The sequence below is a fragment of the Lonchura striata genome, chromosome 11, assembly GCF_046129695.1.
Source record: "Lonchura striata isolate bLonStr1 chromosome 11, bLonStr1.mat, whole genome shotgun sequence".
NCBI classification, from domain to species: Eukaryota; Metazoa; Chordata; class Aves; order Passeriformes; family Estrildidae; genus Lonchura; species Lonchura striata.
Window position 1 is genome coordinate 21763705 of NC_134613.1, and position 18543 is coordinate 21782247.

Here is an 18543-nt window from a genome sequence, read left to right on the forward strand (position 1 = left end):
TTCTCAGGCTGAAATCCAAGATCCTGCGTGGCACCACATGGCAACGCAGGAGAAAACAAAACTTCCATGTCCCTGTGATCCATATGAGATGGACTGGAAGAACTACTGGTGAGAAGAAAGGGGAGAAGGAAGGAGACTTAAGTAGGCAATCTTTTCCTGAGAATAACACCCAGCAATGTGCCAGAAGTCTAAAGTACCAATACACTAGAAATGCAGAACCACTTCTGAGGAAGTTCAATCCAAGCCTTTAGTTCTCTTCAAGAAAAAGGACCACACTACATTTTTTCATGAACTCTCAAGCTCTCTTCTGGAAACTTTAGAGATTTCACAGCTCCATGCTTCTTATTATTGTTTTATCATTTGCTGCATAAAAACTCTGGCTTTGGCTGCTCCACCCTATAGAGTGCTGAGTTTTACAGCTATTTGTGAAACAGCAGCGACAGTCTGGGTTTTGTTTTTACAATTGCGATAATCCCTGCCCTAAAGAACTTACATTTAACAGCCATGTCTCATCTGTGACTCACTCAACCTGTGTCAAATAAGGCTGTGTGAAATAACAGCTCTGAGCCTGGTCACAGGAGCTTAAAATCTCTTGTGGGCTGCAAACTGCTCCCAGAGCAGCAGCCTGGGTGGGTCAGAGCTGCCCAGAGCCCAGAGAGCTGCAGTTGTCCTCAGCCTTGCACACACTGCTGCTGCTGCTTTTCTGGGCTGAGATGACACAGGAAGTCCAAAGAATGGTGGTGTCAATTCCTCCACTGCTGAAAAGCTTCTGACGGCAGGAAGAGTGTGAACAAATCCTCTCGAGTCTTGAAATGGGCAATAACTGATGCCACTCTAATGAAGGGGCCTGAGAGGCACTGCAGAGAGTAGAGGAGTGACAGAAACACAGGAAGGGGGGGAAAAAAGGGGCTTTGAGACAAACTGCTGCGAGCAGAAACACCACACAGAGCTGGGCCTGGTGATGCATTCGGGCACATCACCAGGGCCAGGGAAGATGAGCAGCACAGTAAAGACATTGTGGGATACTAAAATCAGAGAAAAGGGGCAGTGACAGTCATGGAGATGAGTAAAACGATTCTGGGCAGGGAGCCCACCACCAGAACAGTGCAGGGAAAAGCCACCCGCGGTGAGGACCAGCAGGGCACTCCACGCCCGAGATGCTACGAACGAAACCCAGCGAGCTGGGGGGTCACTGCAGAGACCTGAGCTCCTCGCTGGTGCTGCCACTCGAGCCTCTTCAGAATTGGAAATGCAGGCTGCAAAGGAGAAGTATGAGGTTTGGGATTTCTAAGGCCAACACTGCTCTGTCTGCTGAGCCTTGTGCTGTCACAGCTTTTCTTCCGACGGGAACTGTGGAGGACGCGGTGGCTGTGCCCCAGCAGAGCAGGCACAGATGAACCTTTTGCTCCAACAGAAGCTCAGCGAAACACAACACTTTGCAATTCACTTACAGTGGCCTGTTACTTGATGTTCATGAATGTACAAGACATGGAAAATGGGAAAATGTCACTTTTACACCATGCCTTCCTGAAACAGCTGTTGCAACAGCTGTGTTTTTTCACACAGCTATTGCTTTATCTGAAATAAAATACCAGGCACATTTCATCCGGGCAACAAGAAGACCAGATAAAAAAAGATGACAAGTATTTAAATTGAAAAGCCACAGCTAAATGAGAGTGGACATACTTCTTGCAGAAGCTGTGTACTTTTGTCATTTAAATGCTTCCTACCCTCCCCAACAGTTGAGCCCTAACACCCCACACTCACGGGCTACTTCTGAACACCCAGAAGTTTATACACTTCACACAAACCAATTTTAACAGCTCATGGCATTTAGGAGAATCCAGCATTAAGGCTAATAACAGAAGCTCATCAAACAAAACTGATTATGAGAAAGCCCATCTATTTCTGTCAGACAGCATCCCCAGTGCAGTTGTGTGCTATCACTGGTTATTCCAATCCAACATTTGGTTATATTGAATTTAGGAGCTCTTTGCCAGTTTCAATAGGACCAAAATGCTGACCTTCAGTAACTAATCAAATGCCAGATGGTACAGGCATTCACAGTAGAAGTCATTTCAACTCTGAATGTCTATATTAAAAACTTTATGCTGCTAAAAACTGTGGAAAAAGTTACTGACTCTTCACAAATGGCTAAACCACAATGCTGGCGAAACATAAACTAGTTCCAGGTCTGAAAGAGGGGAATGTGGAGAGGCACTGTTAAGTCCAGAAAATCTCCAGGCACAAAAGATATTAATTAATAACTGAAGCTGGAAACTTCCTTTTCCTTCCTCAAAGGCTTCCCCATCACTGAACTGTGAACTGAAACAAAGCAACAGCTTTTGGGGGTAGAAGCTCAATGTCAAAGTTAAACCCAAGTCTTTGCCAGTGAAAGAGTGGCTCAGCTGCAGTATCTGTCACTGTGACCACAGCTCCCGTCACACAGGCAGAAGAATCCCCCTTCACCACATCTCACAAAAGGACAAATCCATAGTTGCGTCAGGTCGTAAATGTTTGTGCACAAACTGTTCAGCCTCTCTTCTGCTTTCAACTTCTCCCATATTTCTAAGGCAGACCCACCAGCATTTGCCCTGGTGGAAGTGCAGCTCAAGCCCAGCAGCTGCTTTCAGCCAGGCAGTCTGTAAACACCCAGGACTTGCTTCAAGGAGCGCAGCACACCCAGGCAGGAGAAGCCCCTGTCACCTCCAGGGAGGAGCTGCCAGCTCCCAACAGCCAGCAGCAGGAAACTGCCACAAGCAGGCTCTCTAATTTTTTTATTCCCCAAAATGCCAAATTTGCAGGCACATCAGTGTGGGCAGACCACGAGTTTCGGTAAGAGTGGTGGCTTGTCTCTGCTGACGTCAAGGACCTGCTGAGCAGGCGCCTGCAGGATGGGGCTGCCAACGAGTGCCCAGAACAGCAACAGATTTGAGCTGCCAGAAGGCAGCTCCGCATGCAGGGTTACAGTGCCAGCCACCACGAGACATCTCCAGTTTGGGGAAAAAACTGTCACTGTCAGGGCAAACATCTGTCAGCCTCACACATTTCAACTGCAGTAAGAAACACGGTAATTGGATCATCCATTTTCCATGCTGACACCAAGACGTACTTGCCTAAAGAAGATAAAAGAGGCTTGGACAGTCAGAACTGCAGGCACTCGAAGCCATTTTGATTTCAGCTTATTCCCTTTCCATCTAAATAAAAATATCTATTATGAATAATGAATGTTCCTCCATTTCCCTCCTTACTGCTACATTTCCAAATCTTTGTAGGTCTTTCCAAGGGTGACACTCGCAGGAAACAAAAAGCGTAGAAACCGTACGCGTTGAGTTGGATGGTGATGCTGCAGAAGGAGGCGAGGGCTGGGGGAGCCGCTGTGCACAACAGCAACCCTGCCCTCTCCCTGGCACCACAAAAACCACCTCCCCACTCCCCCCGTCCTTACCTCGTAGGACCAGACGCACTGCACCCCCGCGAACCTGCGCACGCAGCGTCCCACCTCCACGTCCTCGTGCGTGGTGTACATCTCCCGCAGGCACTCGCCGATGTGCGGCACCATCCTCCGCAGCACCTCCCTGCTCATGATCACTCCCGGCCCCCCCATGCAGAAGTTCTCCCCCGGCTCCAGCGCCAGCTTCCCCATCTCCTCCGTGGTGCCCAGGCCGGTCTGGCCCAGGAACAGGGGCTCGCTGCTGTTCAGGCTCCTGAGGAAGTTCTCCAGTTTGTCCCCTTTGATGTAAACGTCGTCGTCAGCCCTCATAAACCATTCGTATTTGTCCAAGTAGTGGTCATGCATGTATTTGAGCATCATGAAGGATTTCTTCTGGGGTGGGTAGGAGTCATCTACACCTGGAAGTGGCACAATGGGGATGGGGATAGACGTGTCCGAACCCTCGCTGGAGAAGAATTCGACCTTGCCGGGAATGGTTTTGGACCACGTTCTAGATTGAAAAAGACAAGAGGGAGTAATTAAATAGCAAACCAGAGCAGAGAATGCTGCCACAGACTATGGTTCACCTGCTTTACAAATTTTCTTTTCTGAACACCTTAAAAGTTCATTTTTTACCACACAAATAAGGACATTCACATAGCACACACAGCAACTGGTACATATACAAAATTCTTCTATGACAAGAGTCTGAGTACCAGTTTTGCACCTCCCTATGTTAAAAAATAATTCAATAGCAGCAGTTCACTAGTGGGAAACAGGATTCCTTAAGCACACTCAGTTTTGCACTAACAGCTTTTGATCACAAAACACGGAGGCAATCCAACAGGGCCAACAATTCACATACAACTGAATTTACTGCTTCCAAAGCTTCCCTGCAAGTTATTCAGCATCATAGCCACCTTCCATCCCCTCTAAGCCTCCCCAAAAGCTCATATGTGCACTTAGAAATACAGACTTCCAGAGAGTAAATTCACATGAACTTTTAAGGAAACGGCATCCCTTGGGAAACCCCAACCAAACAGCAACTTCTCCAGATGGTGTGTGGAGAAGCAAAGCACAGAGCAGAAGTAACCTCAAGTGGCTTTGTCCATACCAGAAACGTTCTAAGAGATGCCTGTAAAACTCCTAATTCTCACAGTAACATGGTGCTACCCATCATCTGCACCTCCAGCAGCTTTCCAGACTCTTCACTCCAGGTTTTAGTGGAAAGGAACTGCACAGAAGAGGAGCCTTTCCTGTGCAGGACAGCAGAGCAACATCTGCTCCACACCTTCCCCGCTCCTCTCTGACAAATCCAACCCATCTGCGTGGGCAAACTGGGTCACTGAGAGCAGGAAGAGCTGCAGGATGATTCCTCAAGGCAGAGCACAGCCTCCTCCAGGAGGATTTTCAGTCACGTAACTGTTACAGCCTTGCCTTCAAAAATTATTAATTTTAAGCTTGCAGTACCATTTTCTGAGATTCTGTCTGGGATAAGAGATCACATACCCCTCACAGAAACTCACAGAAAACTATTTTAGTTGGTAAACCAACAGGTTTTGCCCCTTTTATATACAGGGAGAATAATTCATAGCTCTATTTGGCAACTATAGTCAGAATATAACCTAAAGCTGATGTGAAAAGACTCTCAAGGTAAAGGACACACTATTCCCTCAATACATCACTGTCATTCTGACCAGGTGCTTCTCAGCACAGGCTCCTTGCCAACACCTGAGCAGATTTTGGGCATCACAGACCATCTGAAATATGAAATCTCCAGAATTAGCTATCATATAAAGCCTGAAATGTAAAAATACTTCAGGAGAATTATTCCTTAAGTTCCATCAGAAAATGCAGAGGTATTTAGTGAGACTACCTAAACATCAACTTTGACACCTTAACAGTTTCTCACTTATTCCACTGTGTGTAATGAATATCATCCAATTACTTTAAAAGCTTTGTCTCCTGGATTTCTTACTGCCATGGCTAGTGTTTCATAGCAAAAGTTTAGATCCAAGCTTCCCAGAAGAGCACGGAGTAAAGCAAATGGAAACATTCCCACTGACTTCACAACAGAGGTGATGAGGCCTTTAATCATCAGTGAAGCAATTAATGCACAGTACTGCTGGTTATAAATCATATCCTGTTAAAGCACTGAGAATTGCCCATTTCAAAAGGGGACATGGTCACATCCTGAACTTTCACTAACTATTAAGGAAGTTCTGCTGTTCATTTTCGGACACCCACACTCCACGTACAAATCATCTCAGATCAACTCCCAGTCTAAGCTTAAAAGACTTTTCTTCACTAAAGATGCATTTAAATTTTAGTGTGACAGAAAGGACAGAAGGAGTCACTGAGAAATGCAGCTCATCCACTGAGACAGAGCTTTGGGTGGACCCAGGACACTCTGCAGACAACCACCAGGTTGAAGTTACAGCCTAAAGTCTTAGGGAAATTTCTGTTTATTTACTTTTTTATTCAGAAGTAGACAATGTATTTTCAGACTTGCTCTTCGTACCTGAAAGATCTGCCTTTATCATGACTATAACCTAGGGCAATACAGGATGTCTTCTATCACTCCAAGCTTTAGCTCCTTTCTGGAAGTCATCAAGCCCTTCTGTTGATTGAGTTTAAATTTACTCCTTGCTCTCCAACTAGGTACCTTCAGCTCAGGAACCACCAATAATTGCCAAGAGAAGAGCTCCCATTCAACGGAAAGGGAACAAAATGCATGCACATCCATGAACCCTGGCATGCTTGATTTCTTCTTAGAGCACTAAACCCCTCATCTCAAAGCCAGTTTGAGCCCATCTTTCTGTATGAGCCATATTTAGGTTTCCCATTAGACCAGGTGTAAAACAGAGACATTCCTGCATGTGTGAGGAGCACAAAGGGGACAGGAAGACCGTGCTCTAACAGCTTCCACATCCCAAGGACCTGTGGGTGGCCACAATGTCACTCCAGCCTTGGGATCTCATGTCAACCACATCGACCATGCACCAACACAGCTTGACTGAGCCTTTGTTCACCTCCTGCAACAACACAATTTCTAGGATGAGACAGCTCAACGTGTTATTTGTGACCGTGGCTTTGTCTGAGCCCAAAGGGACGAAACCCTTGCACGTGGAAAAACAACCCAAGTGTCTGTGTCACCAGAGCACGGCTGGGGCAGAGCCTGAGACAATGGAGCCACCACGGGCTGCTCCTCACGTCGAAGCCACAGCTCCCCGTGGCCCTTTCTGGGGACAGAACACAGGGAGAAGTTTGCTCAGGAAACGTGGTGCTGCACTCAGCCAAAGACGCCAAAGCACAGAGGGTGAGATGAACTGTGAGCAGGTTTTTCTGGCCCCAGTATCAGCAGAACGAAGGACAGATGAATGCAGGGATGAATTCTGATCAAAGCTGCTTTTAACTTTTTTATCCACTGTTGCAAATATTCAGACCTGGCTCCATCACCAGCAATTCTGTAGTTTAGTATGTAAAACCTACATTTTTTGTCAGTCCTCTCAACTCCACTGTAGTTTACCTTGTCTGCTCTCAGGTTATGGGCAGCAACCTGACCCTTCAGCTCCTGAGCACAGAGCTCTTGTCTCAACACCTCCCCACCTCTGTGGCCCCACCAACATCCCCCTTTCACCAGCTGACATCACTCTCCTGGTCAAGGTTCCTCCAGTATAAGACCTGCAGGTTGTATCTGCAAAAGAACTGTATGGTTGATAATACTTTAAAAAAAAAAAAATTATTGAAATTTTACACCCTCCTTCTTCCCCACCACCCTGTCACCCTGAGCTGTTTAAAGGACATTGACACAACATTTCTGCCACCAGACTCCTGTATCTGCACCTGCAGAGACTACCTGGGCTGCAGTGATCGGTCACTGAGGGCTTCAGTCAAAGCCACTTCAACTCTGTCCACAGAGAAATATCAGCTTGTGAATACAACTGATACTGCACTGAACGGGTCATTTAAAAACCCTGACAGATCCCAACCTTATCTCCCCTGTGTAATCTGAATCTGCTGCTTAAGCAGGAGGATGTGCATGAATCAGGACACCAAGGCTCTCCATTACCCTCCCCAGGAGGTAAAAAACCTGCACGATGCTGTGTGACCTGGTTTCTCTCAGTGCACAGGACACAGTACTCCACAAACCAGAAGGCTGTGTTGACAAGGAAATCAAAGTGAAAATTAAACAAACACAAACTAAATGAGTAATTCTTCCTCAGAAACAAAGCTCTAAGCAGAGGACATGAATCCAGTGATGCTCCAGTATTGATGGCTACCAAATAAATTTTACCATCCCTCTCTCACCAGTTTTGCATACTGGATATCCTACGTGTACCCTAGGCTAAGCAAGTCACAAGCAAACTATGTGAAAAGATTTTATCTTTTTACCTGGAATGCCAGGTACTCATGAAATACAGAAAACCTTGTGCACACCAAGAGTGCTAAAAAACCCCCATATTTTCTAAAAAGTGACTACAACTGTAATCTTGAAATGTTGTCAGAAGTTATTTCTTCATTTAAAAAGAAGCTTAAAAGAACAACTTTCAGTAGGGGCAGCACAAATCTGGAATGTTTTATCTTCAGTTTCCAGTATTTATTATTTATTTGTATTATCTTGCTTATCAACTCTGCAGACTCTGCTGAAGCAGTCAGTGGCGTTATGCAGACAGTGCTCCCTTTGTAGAGACTCAAGCTGAAGACTGACAAAAAATGTATTTGGTTTTTGTCTGCAACTCAGGAAGTTTCCCTCAGAGGAGATCAGAGAAATCATGTGAAGTTTTGAGAAATAGTCATCTTGTATAATTACGCTGAAGAAAATCATAATTTGTGAAGAACTCAGCAAGACAACAGACATGCAAGACTGATGTCTTGAATGCAGCTAAATTCTATGTTGAATTAGGGCTAGTTTGGCATCACTGTTCTTCAAGGTCCCATTCTTCCAACATTTGCTACATGGGAAGCAATGAACCACAGCTTAGACAGGAAAACTGAGCTTGGAAACCAGCACACTGCTCCTGCATGTGGTACTGTAGATACCACATGAGAGGTCACCAAAAAAAAAGCAGTTTTTTTAAATTTCCAGATCTCTGTCACTAAGATCTGCATTACAGAATTCGAATTTTGAGGAAAAGCTCCTTTTCAGGTTTCTGCAGGACTGCTTTAATGGAGAACCCAAGCAGATATCACAGCTCTTGGAGTCCTTTGAGCTAAACTCCCCCAATTTTAAATGATGCTAGTTTTCTGTCCATGCATATCCACCTTCCTTGTGGACACGGGGACAGAAATGGATCCATCACCCACAGGCACACAGACAGCCAGTGGGCCAGGCTAAGATCAGAGCCCAAGTGTCTCAGAGTTTTGGTCCATATGCTCATTTGGGGGGCATAGATGACTTTGTTTTACTTACCCCCCACCCCATATCAATAACAGTTGCTCTGTGTGTTTCTTTCATACCGTTCCTTAAACATCCTCACAGATTTTAGGTTACTGGCCAGAAATGCCAAGTACATCATGTGTCTGCTGGAGGGTACCTGAGCAGGACACTGAGTTCTCACTGCTGCAATACTGTCGTACGATTCACACATGAAGTAAAACACGTACTGTGCTGGCACGACATTCAAAGTCACTTCACAGGGCCCCCTCCCAAGAGGCAGGAGCTCCACAACCCATCACATCCCCTCACCAGCGACCAGAACAGGCCAAACCACCCGACAGATGCAGATCTGATTTTAGGAGCAGCACAACAACGTGTAAGTGCAGGCTTAGACAGATAACACTAGACAGATAACACAAACTCCCCCACACCCAAATCCTTCTGGCTGCCTTTCACTTAAGCTCTTCCGAGCACTCAGGTATTTGGATTCCAGCTTCCTGTAAGCCACACCAACAGAGGCAGCACGTTGGGAATGGAGCCTCCATCCTTCTGCCACAGGGCAGGGATGGCTCAGCAGCAGCCCCGGGCATCGCTCATGGTCCTCGTGGCACTCGACAGTGCCGTGGGGACTGTCCCAAAAAGAGAATTGCTGCGGCTGTGCTCCTGCAGAGATGCTGCCAAAGGCCAGCCACTGACATCTCGCCATTAACTGCATTCACACCACTCTCCTGCCACGTTTCCCAGGAAATCTAGTTGCTACGCAAACGGAAAAAAAAAAAAAAATGGGTTAACTGCCTGATATTTCTGTTCCTGAGACAGCAGACTTAAATCTTCTGGGAGACTGCTTATTCCCATCCTCTCCTTCCTGCAGCTCTTTTAGGACAACTCCCCTCCACTGCAAAACCATTAGCACATATTGTTGCACTTTCCCTGAACCCCAGCCATCCCTTTAACTCCTTCCTGCCCAGCTCTGTTCCTGACTATTCCTTGTCCTTCCAAGTGACACCGTGGCTCCTGCTGCTGCACTTCACCGGCCTCCTGGAAGGGAAGCTCTGCTAACCTGGCTGTCAGATGCAATCACTGCTGAGGCTGCAAATCTGCCCTCCCAAAACCTGCGGATCTAAAGCTCACTCTCTGCCTCACAGACTACAAAAGCAGGACTGTTACAAAGAGCCGGCGGCTCCCGAAAATCCAGCAGGCCTGTTTTGCCTTGCAGTGGTCATTTTGCTCATGATTGATGTTCAGGAAGTGGATTGCTTCCCCTCTTGTTAGACCCTATCTGGATTCACAGCAGCCAGGATCAGCAAATGCTTTCCGCTCTGGTCCCTTTTAGCTGTGTCTGTAAATGGCCTTTGAGCCACAGCAATTTGGAGGTATTCAGCTTCTGAATCCCTAATTCCTTTCGGCGTGGTATCAAGGCTCTGCACACGCTGCCACCCCGGGAATGCCTTGCTAGCAGCTTCCCATTTCACTGGCTGTGCCAGCGATTCAGCTCACCAGGATGCTTTGTCAATGTAGTAATCCCAGCAATTGTCTGCTTGAGTACTTCATGGCAATCAAAAGCCATTTAAGATTTCAGGTTTGTCTTCCTCTTCCCCCCTCCCCATCTTCCCCAAGAGATGTCTTCCTGTCACCAGGACATTAGCTCATTTCTTTCACCAGCGGAGGTGAGAAAAACGCATTTAGCCCTACTAAGAGTCTCTTTATCCGTCTCTTCCAAGAACAGACATCATCTCTAGAGGTTAAACCAAAATAGCAGTGTAACAAAAAGCGATACTCAGATCTCCATCTAAGGGCTGAAGGAGCCCAATTCTATTAGCTGAATTTGTTAAATTGCATCTTTAGCCATTGTTTTGTGAGAGCAGATGTCGTCGATCTTGTTCTCTAGACCCAGCTCCGCCACAGCACCAGATTGTTCAGCAAGCACAGGCAAAACCAGGGACAGGAATCCTTCCCACATCAGCAAAGAGAATTCCTCGCCAAAGAACACTCTGGACAGCACAGTGATAAATTTCCCTTTTCAGAATTCTTGACGCAAAATCTGATGGATGCTAGACAAACTATTCTGCCATAAAACCTGCTACACGATGTCCCAACACGACTCCAGCCTCTCTGTATGTAAATCTAAATTGCACAGCCTGTGAGATTTGCAATCCAAAACGCTCCATCCCACATGGTGAAGGAGAACATAACCCTGAAGAAACAGATTCCTTCACCCATTTCAAAGCATCAATCATGCGCTTTCTGTAACTTAATTACAGGTCTACTGCTGGAAGAAGGAATTAAGTTTCCATTAAAACCATTGCTGGTGGACAATATGCCTCAGATTGCCCAAATAAAGCAATTTTACTGCACTGGATGCTGATATAAAGACAGATTTCCTGAAACCAGAGCTGAGCTGGGTTAGTATAGTATGATGGCCTATCATACATAATTTTGCCACCCTGCTCTTACTGGCCAGTAGGGCCAAGTACTTTTCAGCCAGGGCAGGCAGGATGTGGAGAAGGGTTTGTTCTAACACAAGACTAAAGGGGATGTTTTATTAACGATCTGCCCCAGAGCTCCTGGCTGCTCCTCCGAGGGTGCTGCCTCAGCCAGAGCTGGGGTATACCCGAGCTGACATTTTAGCTCTTAACCCTTCCAGCTTTCCCAAGCAGGCTTCCCGTGCAGCCTCCCAGCACTGCCTGCTGGCGCACACACCGGAGCAATGAGCATATCCCAGCAAATTTCAGCAGAGCAGAGAGTTGCACCAAAGCCACAGACACATCTCTCACAGAAGAGATTATTATCCTGATGCTGCCGAGGCTTTGGACAGAATTCCCGCTAGCCCGTGGCACGCACGGCCATGCCCAGCCACACCTGGGGACCGCGGGAAGCTGCACAGTGCAAAGCACCAAGACTGTTCCTGCTCCAAAATTAGGGGTGCTCAGGTAACAAACACACGGCTCGGAGACCCTGGCTCCTGCATTAGCTCAACCACTCTGAAGCACGGAGCGTTTCACCCAGGCTGACTCTCCTCATCCGAGCTGTTTCACTACCTGGTCCAGCCTCAGCAGCGGCTGCAGAGAGCCGAGGTGGGTTTTACTCTTTGTTCCCAGACGCCTTTTCTGGGTCTCATTCCCGAAGCATACGCTTTCATCTTAGCACAGTGGTCTTTGCTTCCCTATCCAGGGGATTACAGCAGTCCCCAAACTTTATTTCTGTTACCGTCAGGCTGTCAGCTCGCTCCACAAGCAGCAGCCAAGGATCGTACCAGCGTGGCGCAGCTGCGCCCGAGGCAGAGGCACCGAGGGACGCGCTTTGATGCCCGTGTCTCCGCCGGTGACCGGCAGTCACTGTCCCCTCGCATCGGCGGGGCTGCCTGACCCTCAGGCAAGGTCACTGGGGCCACCTGCCAGGTGGAACCTGGCCGAGGCAGACCCTGCGGGAGCGGCAAGGCGACTCACGGGACCCCTCGCGTCCCTGCCGAGCTGCCCGGGCAGCGGAGCCGCGCTCGGGCACCGCTGGTCCCGCAGCCCGCCCGGAGCGGAGCGCTGGGGCTGAGCGTGCCCCGCGGCTCGCTCGCACCTGCCCCGGGGCCGGCGGGGGCATCCTCGCTGTAAGGGCATCCCGGGCGGGGCGCTTTTACTCCGGGGAAACCGACCGACCGGCCCGAGTCCAGCTGAATGGGAGCGAACCGAGCCAAGCCCGGCTCGGCTGAATGGGAGCGAACCGAGCCAAGCCCGGCTCGGCTGAACGTGACCGAACCGAGCTGAGACGAGTCGAACCCACCTGAACCGACCCCAAGCCCATCCCAGACCCAGCCCAACGCAGCCCACCGGACCCCCATCCCCGCCGCTCACCGGTGCGCGGCCACGGCGCGGCTCCGCAGGTACTTCTGCGCCGTCATGACCCCCACGAAGAGGAAGCTCTGTGCCGGCGGGCCGGGGCGGCGCGGCGGGGCGGCGGCGGCGGCGGCGGGCGGCGGGCGGCAGCCCTGCGGGCGGGCTCGGTGGGGCCGCGCCGCCGCCGCCAGCTCGGAGGCGCGGGGCAGGACGAGGCGCGATGCGAGCACGAAGCCCAGCACCAGCCCCAGCAGGACGCTGAGCCAGGCGCGGCGGCCGCGGCCCGCCATGCCCGCCCGGCCCGCTGCTCACAGCGCCGCCGCCGCCGCCAGCCGCGCCGAGGCGCCCAGCGCCGCCATGGGGGAAGGGGCAGGGACGGGAAGCGGAGGGAGGGGAGCGGGGGGCCGCCCGCCTCCCCGGCCCTGCCCCTCGGCACAGGCGCCGTGTGCGGCCCCGCCGCGCTGCCCCTGGCCCCGCCCGGCCGTGCCGGACCGCCCCGGTGCGGGGCTGCGACGGGCCGTGGGCGGGGGGCGCCGGGACCCCGCTCCGGAGCGGCCCGGCAGCGGCGCCGCTGCACCTCCCGCCCCGTCTCTGGAAGCGCTCCAGGCCCGGCTGGACGCGGCTTGGAGCCGCCCGGTCTGTGGGAAGGTGTCCCCGCTGCCCAGCGCGGGGAGCGGGATGAGATGAGCGCTGAGGGCCCTTCCACCCCGGACGTGTGACAGGGCCCGGCACCTTAACCAAGCATTCCACACAGGGAATAGGGAACCTGGCCCAGCATCCCACACTGGGACCTCAGGACTGGGACGCCAGAACCTCAGCCCAGCTGCCCAGATCAAGAGGAGCAGGAGGCTCGGAGAGTGTGGATGCTCAGCTCTGGGGACAGGGGCTGAGACGCTGGACATAACCCCAGCATCGGCATCCCAGCACCTGCGCCAAGGGCCAGAACTGGGAGCCCAGCCCTTCGGACTGCCATGGGGAGACGCTGGGGACAGATCCAGGATGGGCACCAGGTCGGGTCCCTGCTGCCCCATGGCACACACAGAGCCCAGGGGGATGCAGGCAGTGAGGAGCAGCCTTCCAGCCCTGTTTGCCTGGCACTGGTGCATTTGTGCAGCACCGGCTGCATGGTGACAGGGAGCCAAGGCACAGGCTCTCTGTTTTTCTCCCACCTTTCTAATTAAACCAACCAGAAATAGGTCAGTCTGTTTCCATCCGCAGGCTATAGTGAGTGCTCAAGAGATTGAAGACTTTATTGCATGCAGATCTCTTTTTCCTTTGTCCACACTGAACCTCCACGTATGTTTCATCTACAGAGCACTTCAGCTTCAAATGCTGCAGCCACAAGCCCCTCACATTTCACAGAAAAAAAACCTTCCAGTCTCAACAGAAGAAACTTATCAAGTTCTACCCACTGACCTCCTGCTTATCATTGTGGTTTCTTCCATTTCCTGCCCACTTTGGCCTTTCCAATTGCCAGTCTTTTCCATTTTAAACTTTATTTATATCATGATGTCATCCACAACGAGCTGGGAAGAAGAAAGCCTTGGTGTAACGGCAGCAACCTCTTGAGCAAGAACCATTGCAAAAGAGGATATCGCACCACATTAATACTCTACAGTAATAAGCCAAAGAGACACATCCATGACAGATTTTTTATGATCACAAGATCATGTCTCGCTTCTGGGATTGAGCAGGTAATGACACAAACTGCTTATCTAATGAGCTCAATGATATGTCATGGAAAAAATGCTTTTGTTTGGGGTTTATTGCTCTTGTGATGGTGCAATCCTCACACCGAGGTCAGCACAGATGAATTCATGATGTCAGGAGCACAAATAACACAAGGAAAGTGCCACCAGGATTTATGGTATTAAACAACAATAAAATTGAAAACAAATAGAAACTAGCTAAGAAATACAAACAGTGAACAGGAAAGAAGAGCAGGGCATCTCCTTTTATTTGCCCATGGGCAGAACAGAGATTTACTGAGTGACACGTGTTTGTGTGAAGAGGAAGAGAACTAAATGGCGAAAAAGAGAGAAAGGAAGAACATTCCAAACTGGAATAAACACAAGGCAGGTAAAGCCAGGAGGGGCAGGAACACCATTGCTTGGCAAAGGCCAGCTGGACATTATTCCTTTCTACTTCCCAGGGTTTGCAATGCTTCACAATTATTTCTAACTACTGGTGCACTGACCCTTTCCATGGAGCCTGGGGTCATCCTCAGCCTGTGCCACTCTGCACACATGGATCTTTTATTGGACTTTAAAAAAGTTCTTCATTAAACTGTGCTTCTCTCCTCTCCCCACAAGCCTGATCATCAGGTCCTGAAATACACAACACCAAGAGACAGTCAAGCTACAAAAAAAAACCAAGACCACTCCTTTCCAAGAGAGGCACATGTGGCAAGTCCATGAGCAGGAATGAGATTACCCTCTCCCTGCTTCAAATCAGCTGTAAAAATCTCCTGATTTAAGGGAGAGCCACTGTGGCCTATGAATTACAGGAAAAGGCAGAGCTAGCGTGGTTAAAAGGCAATAAAAAGGAAAAAGGTTGGGGCTGGGGCTGAGGAGCTGTCAGTTGGCTTCTTCCCACAAAGAAAAGAAGTTAGTCATCAGAACTGAGAACTCCATGCGACTTCAGCACACATGGAAATGATGAAGCAGAGCAGCACATTCCCCTGATGGGTCTCCTCAGCCCAGAGCTCTCCTGGGCACGTTCCCACCTCGCTGCACCTCCAGAGCAGGTATGGTTCTGGAGCTCACCACGTGCAGGGGTGGTCAGAGAATGCTTGGGCAGGGGCAGGAGAAGGAAGGGCAGCTTTCCTGGTGCCAGGATCTGACCTGCAGAAGAGGCACAGTCAGATTTCATATGAGATCACACCCCAGCTCTAAGGCTGAGATGGCCAGCTGTGAAGAAGGGGTGCCACCTGGGAATGTTGCAATGCTCACACAATTCCCACAGCACATCCACATGCCTGCCTTTGTGTCATTTATTGTGCCAAACTCATGTTCCAAAGTGCTAGGCAGGCCTCTTTTACTGCTTCTGCCCCCTCCCCTACTCTTGCATAGAGCAGTTGCTGGAAAAAAAAGGGGGAAAAGCAGATTTAGAGACAACTTGAAGAGCATGGCTTAGTTCTTCCAGTGGAATTATAATACTGTTACCTGCCTAGAGTGTATTTTTAATCTGGATGGCAGCAAAAGGTCATACTGCATAATCACATTTAAGTGCCATTCCCTATTAATACAGCTCTTGATCTCAATAGCTATCACTATATATCATGGTTACTATATATTCAAGGATGTGATATTTTTTCTTTTGTAACACAGTCTACAAGCATGAAAGCATTTTTATGCAGCATGTTTTCAATTCGTTGTGGGATGGCTGGAGGAGGTATTCCAAGGGTTCTCCAAAATCTGCAGAGGATGCACATGGTGTGTGCTCATCTCCACGCTCCCATCCCACTCCCTCCAGGGGGATTAGCACCCAGACCAGCCGGTGAGGGCCCACTTGACAGGCCCACATGGTTTAGATTCATAATCAGATTAACAAAACTGTAATCCTATTTTTAAACAATGAAAAAGCCAAGTCCTTGAGCTGCCTGTGTGTGTGTGTGTGCATACAGAATAAATGTCATCCTTGTGGAAGAAAGAACCTGAATACCAAATGAAAAAGTTTCTTCCACATAGAAGACTTTGTCCATTAGAAGAAAGGACTACCTTGCATTATTACCACTGCTTTTTCCCACTGGTTTGATCTCCAGCAAGCCCACTTCCAATACTTGCAGGATTTACCTTCTATAAAGACACATTCTTTACCACATTTAAAAATAATAGTTACAGAAGTGAACTACTCCCCAAATGATCCAGAAACTTAAATTATGAATGTTCCAGTACTCAAACTTATACTTTAAAAACTGCCCAGGCACTGGAAAATGAGCATACTTCATATATTCAATATAACAGACTCATGGTGGAAAAAATCTCACTGGGCAACCAGTAGCATTTGTCTCTGTCACAGTATTTCCAGCACTGCTGCATTTTCCCAGATGATGCGGAAAGTCCTTTCTCAGCTCCAGCACCCACCTTTTTTGGTTTTTTTTTTTGTTTTGTTGCTTGTTTTGTGGGGTTTTTTTTGTGTTTTTTTTGGTTGGTTGGTTGGTTTTTTGTATTGTTTTGGGGATTTTTGTTTGTTTGTTTTGGGGTTTTTTGGTTTATTTTCTTTTTTTGTGGTTTGTCTGTTTGTTTTTTGGGTGTTTATTGGGTTTTTTTTTTTTGTGTTCTGTTTTTTTTTCTTTTTCTTTTTTTTGTGTTTTTTTTTGTTTTGTTTTGTTTTTTGGGTTTTTGGGGTTTTATTGGGTTTTTTACTTTTTTGTGTTTTTGTTTAGTTGGGTTTTTGGGGTTTTTTTGGTTGTTTTGGGGTTTTTTTTTTTGGTGTTTTGGTTTTTTGGGTTTTTTTTTTGTTTTTGTGTGTGGGTTTTTTTTTTTTTGTTTTGGGGGGTTTTTTTAGTTTTTTTTAGGTTTTGATTTTTTTTTGGGGGGGTTGTGTTTTGGTTTTTGGGGGGTTTTGGTTGTTTTTTTGTTTTGGTTTGGTTTTTTGGTTTTTTTTTGGGGGGGGGTGTGTTTTGGTTTTGGGGGTTTTTGTTTGGTTGTTTTGTTTTGTTGTTGTTGTTTTTTTGGGGGGGGCTGTGTTTTGGTTTTGGGGGGTTTTTGTTTGGTTGGGTTTTTTTTGTTTTGTTTTGGTTTTTTGGTTTTTTTTTTGGGGGGTGTGTTTTGGTTTTGGGGGATTTTTGTTTGGTTGTTTTGTTCTGTTTTGTTGTTTTTTTTGGGGGGGGGTTGTGTTTTGGTTTTGGGGGGTTTTTTTTTGGTTGGTTGTTTTGTTTTTGTTGTTTTTTTTGGGGGGGGGCTGTGCTTTGGTTTTGGGGGGTTTTTGTTCGGTTGTTTTGTTTTGTTTTGTTGTTGTTTTGGGGGGGGCTGTGTTTTGGTTTGGGGGGTTTTTGTTCGGTTGTTTTTTTGTTTTGTTTTTGTTGTTGTTGTTGTTTTGGGGGGGGCTGTGTTTTGGTTTGGGGTGTTTTTGTTCGGTTGTTTTGTTTTGTTTTGTTGTTGTTGTTGTTTTTTTGTGGGGGGCTGTGCTTTGGTTTTGGGGGGTTTTTGTTCGGTTGTTTTGTTTTGTTTTGTTGTTGTTTTGGGGGGGGCTGTGCTTTGGTTTTGGGGGTTTTTGTTCGGTTGTTTTGTTTTGTTTTGTTGTTGTTGTTTTTTTGGGGGGGGCTGTGCTTTGGTTTTGGGGGGTTTTTGTTCGGTTGTTTTGTTTTTTTTTTTGGGGGGGGCTGTGTTTTGGTTTTGGGGGGTTTTTGTTCGGTTGTTTTGTTTTGTTTTGTTGTTGTTTTGGGGGGGGCTGTGCTTTGGTTTGGGGTGTTTTTGTTCGGTTGTTTTGTTTTGTTTTGTTGTTGTTGTTTTTTTTGGGGGGGGCTGTGCTTTGGTTTGGGGTGTTTTTGTTCGGTTGTTTTGTTTTGTTTTGTTGTTGTTTTGGGGGGGGGGCTGTGTTTTGGTTTTGGGGGGTTTTTGTTCGGTTGTTTTGTTTTGTTTTGTTGTTGTTTTGGGGGGGGCTGTGTTTTGGTTTGGGGGGTTTTTGTTCGGTTGTTTTGTTTTGTTTTGTTGTTGTTGTTGTTTTGGGGGGGGGGCTGTGCTTTGGTTTGGGGGCTTTTTGTTCGGTTGTTTTGTTTTGTTTTGTTTTTTTGTTGTTTTTCCCCCTGCCCATGCTGCTCCGGTCAGGGACTCGCCCGCAGCGCCCGCGCTCGCTGCCGGAGCCGGCCCGACAGCGCCACCGCCCGGCCCCGCCGCGCAGCGCAGCGGCCGCGCCGGGAGCGCCCCGGGAAAACCCCGCTCGGCTCCGCCGCCGCTCGGCTG

At 48.3% G+C, this 18543-nt stretch overlaps 1 protein-coding gene across 1 annotated transcript in view; it reads right to left on the reverse strand.

Moving 5' to 3' along the window:
* CHSY1 (chondroitin sulfate synthase 1) overlaps positions 1-12927 on the reverse strand; it is a 74796-nt gene extending 61869 nt beyond the window's left edge. Inside the window, exons 1-2 of the mRNA XM_021552637.3 lie at positions 12656-12927; positions 3449-3944 (exon numbers count right to left, since the gene is read on the reverse strand). Of these exons, the coding sequence (XP_021408312.2) occupies positions 3449-3944; positions 12656-12927 (768 nt within the window). The remainder of the gene's footprint in view (positions 1-3448; positions 3945-12655) is intronic.
* Between the last annotated feature and the right edge of the window lie 5616 nt (positions 12928-18543).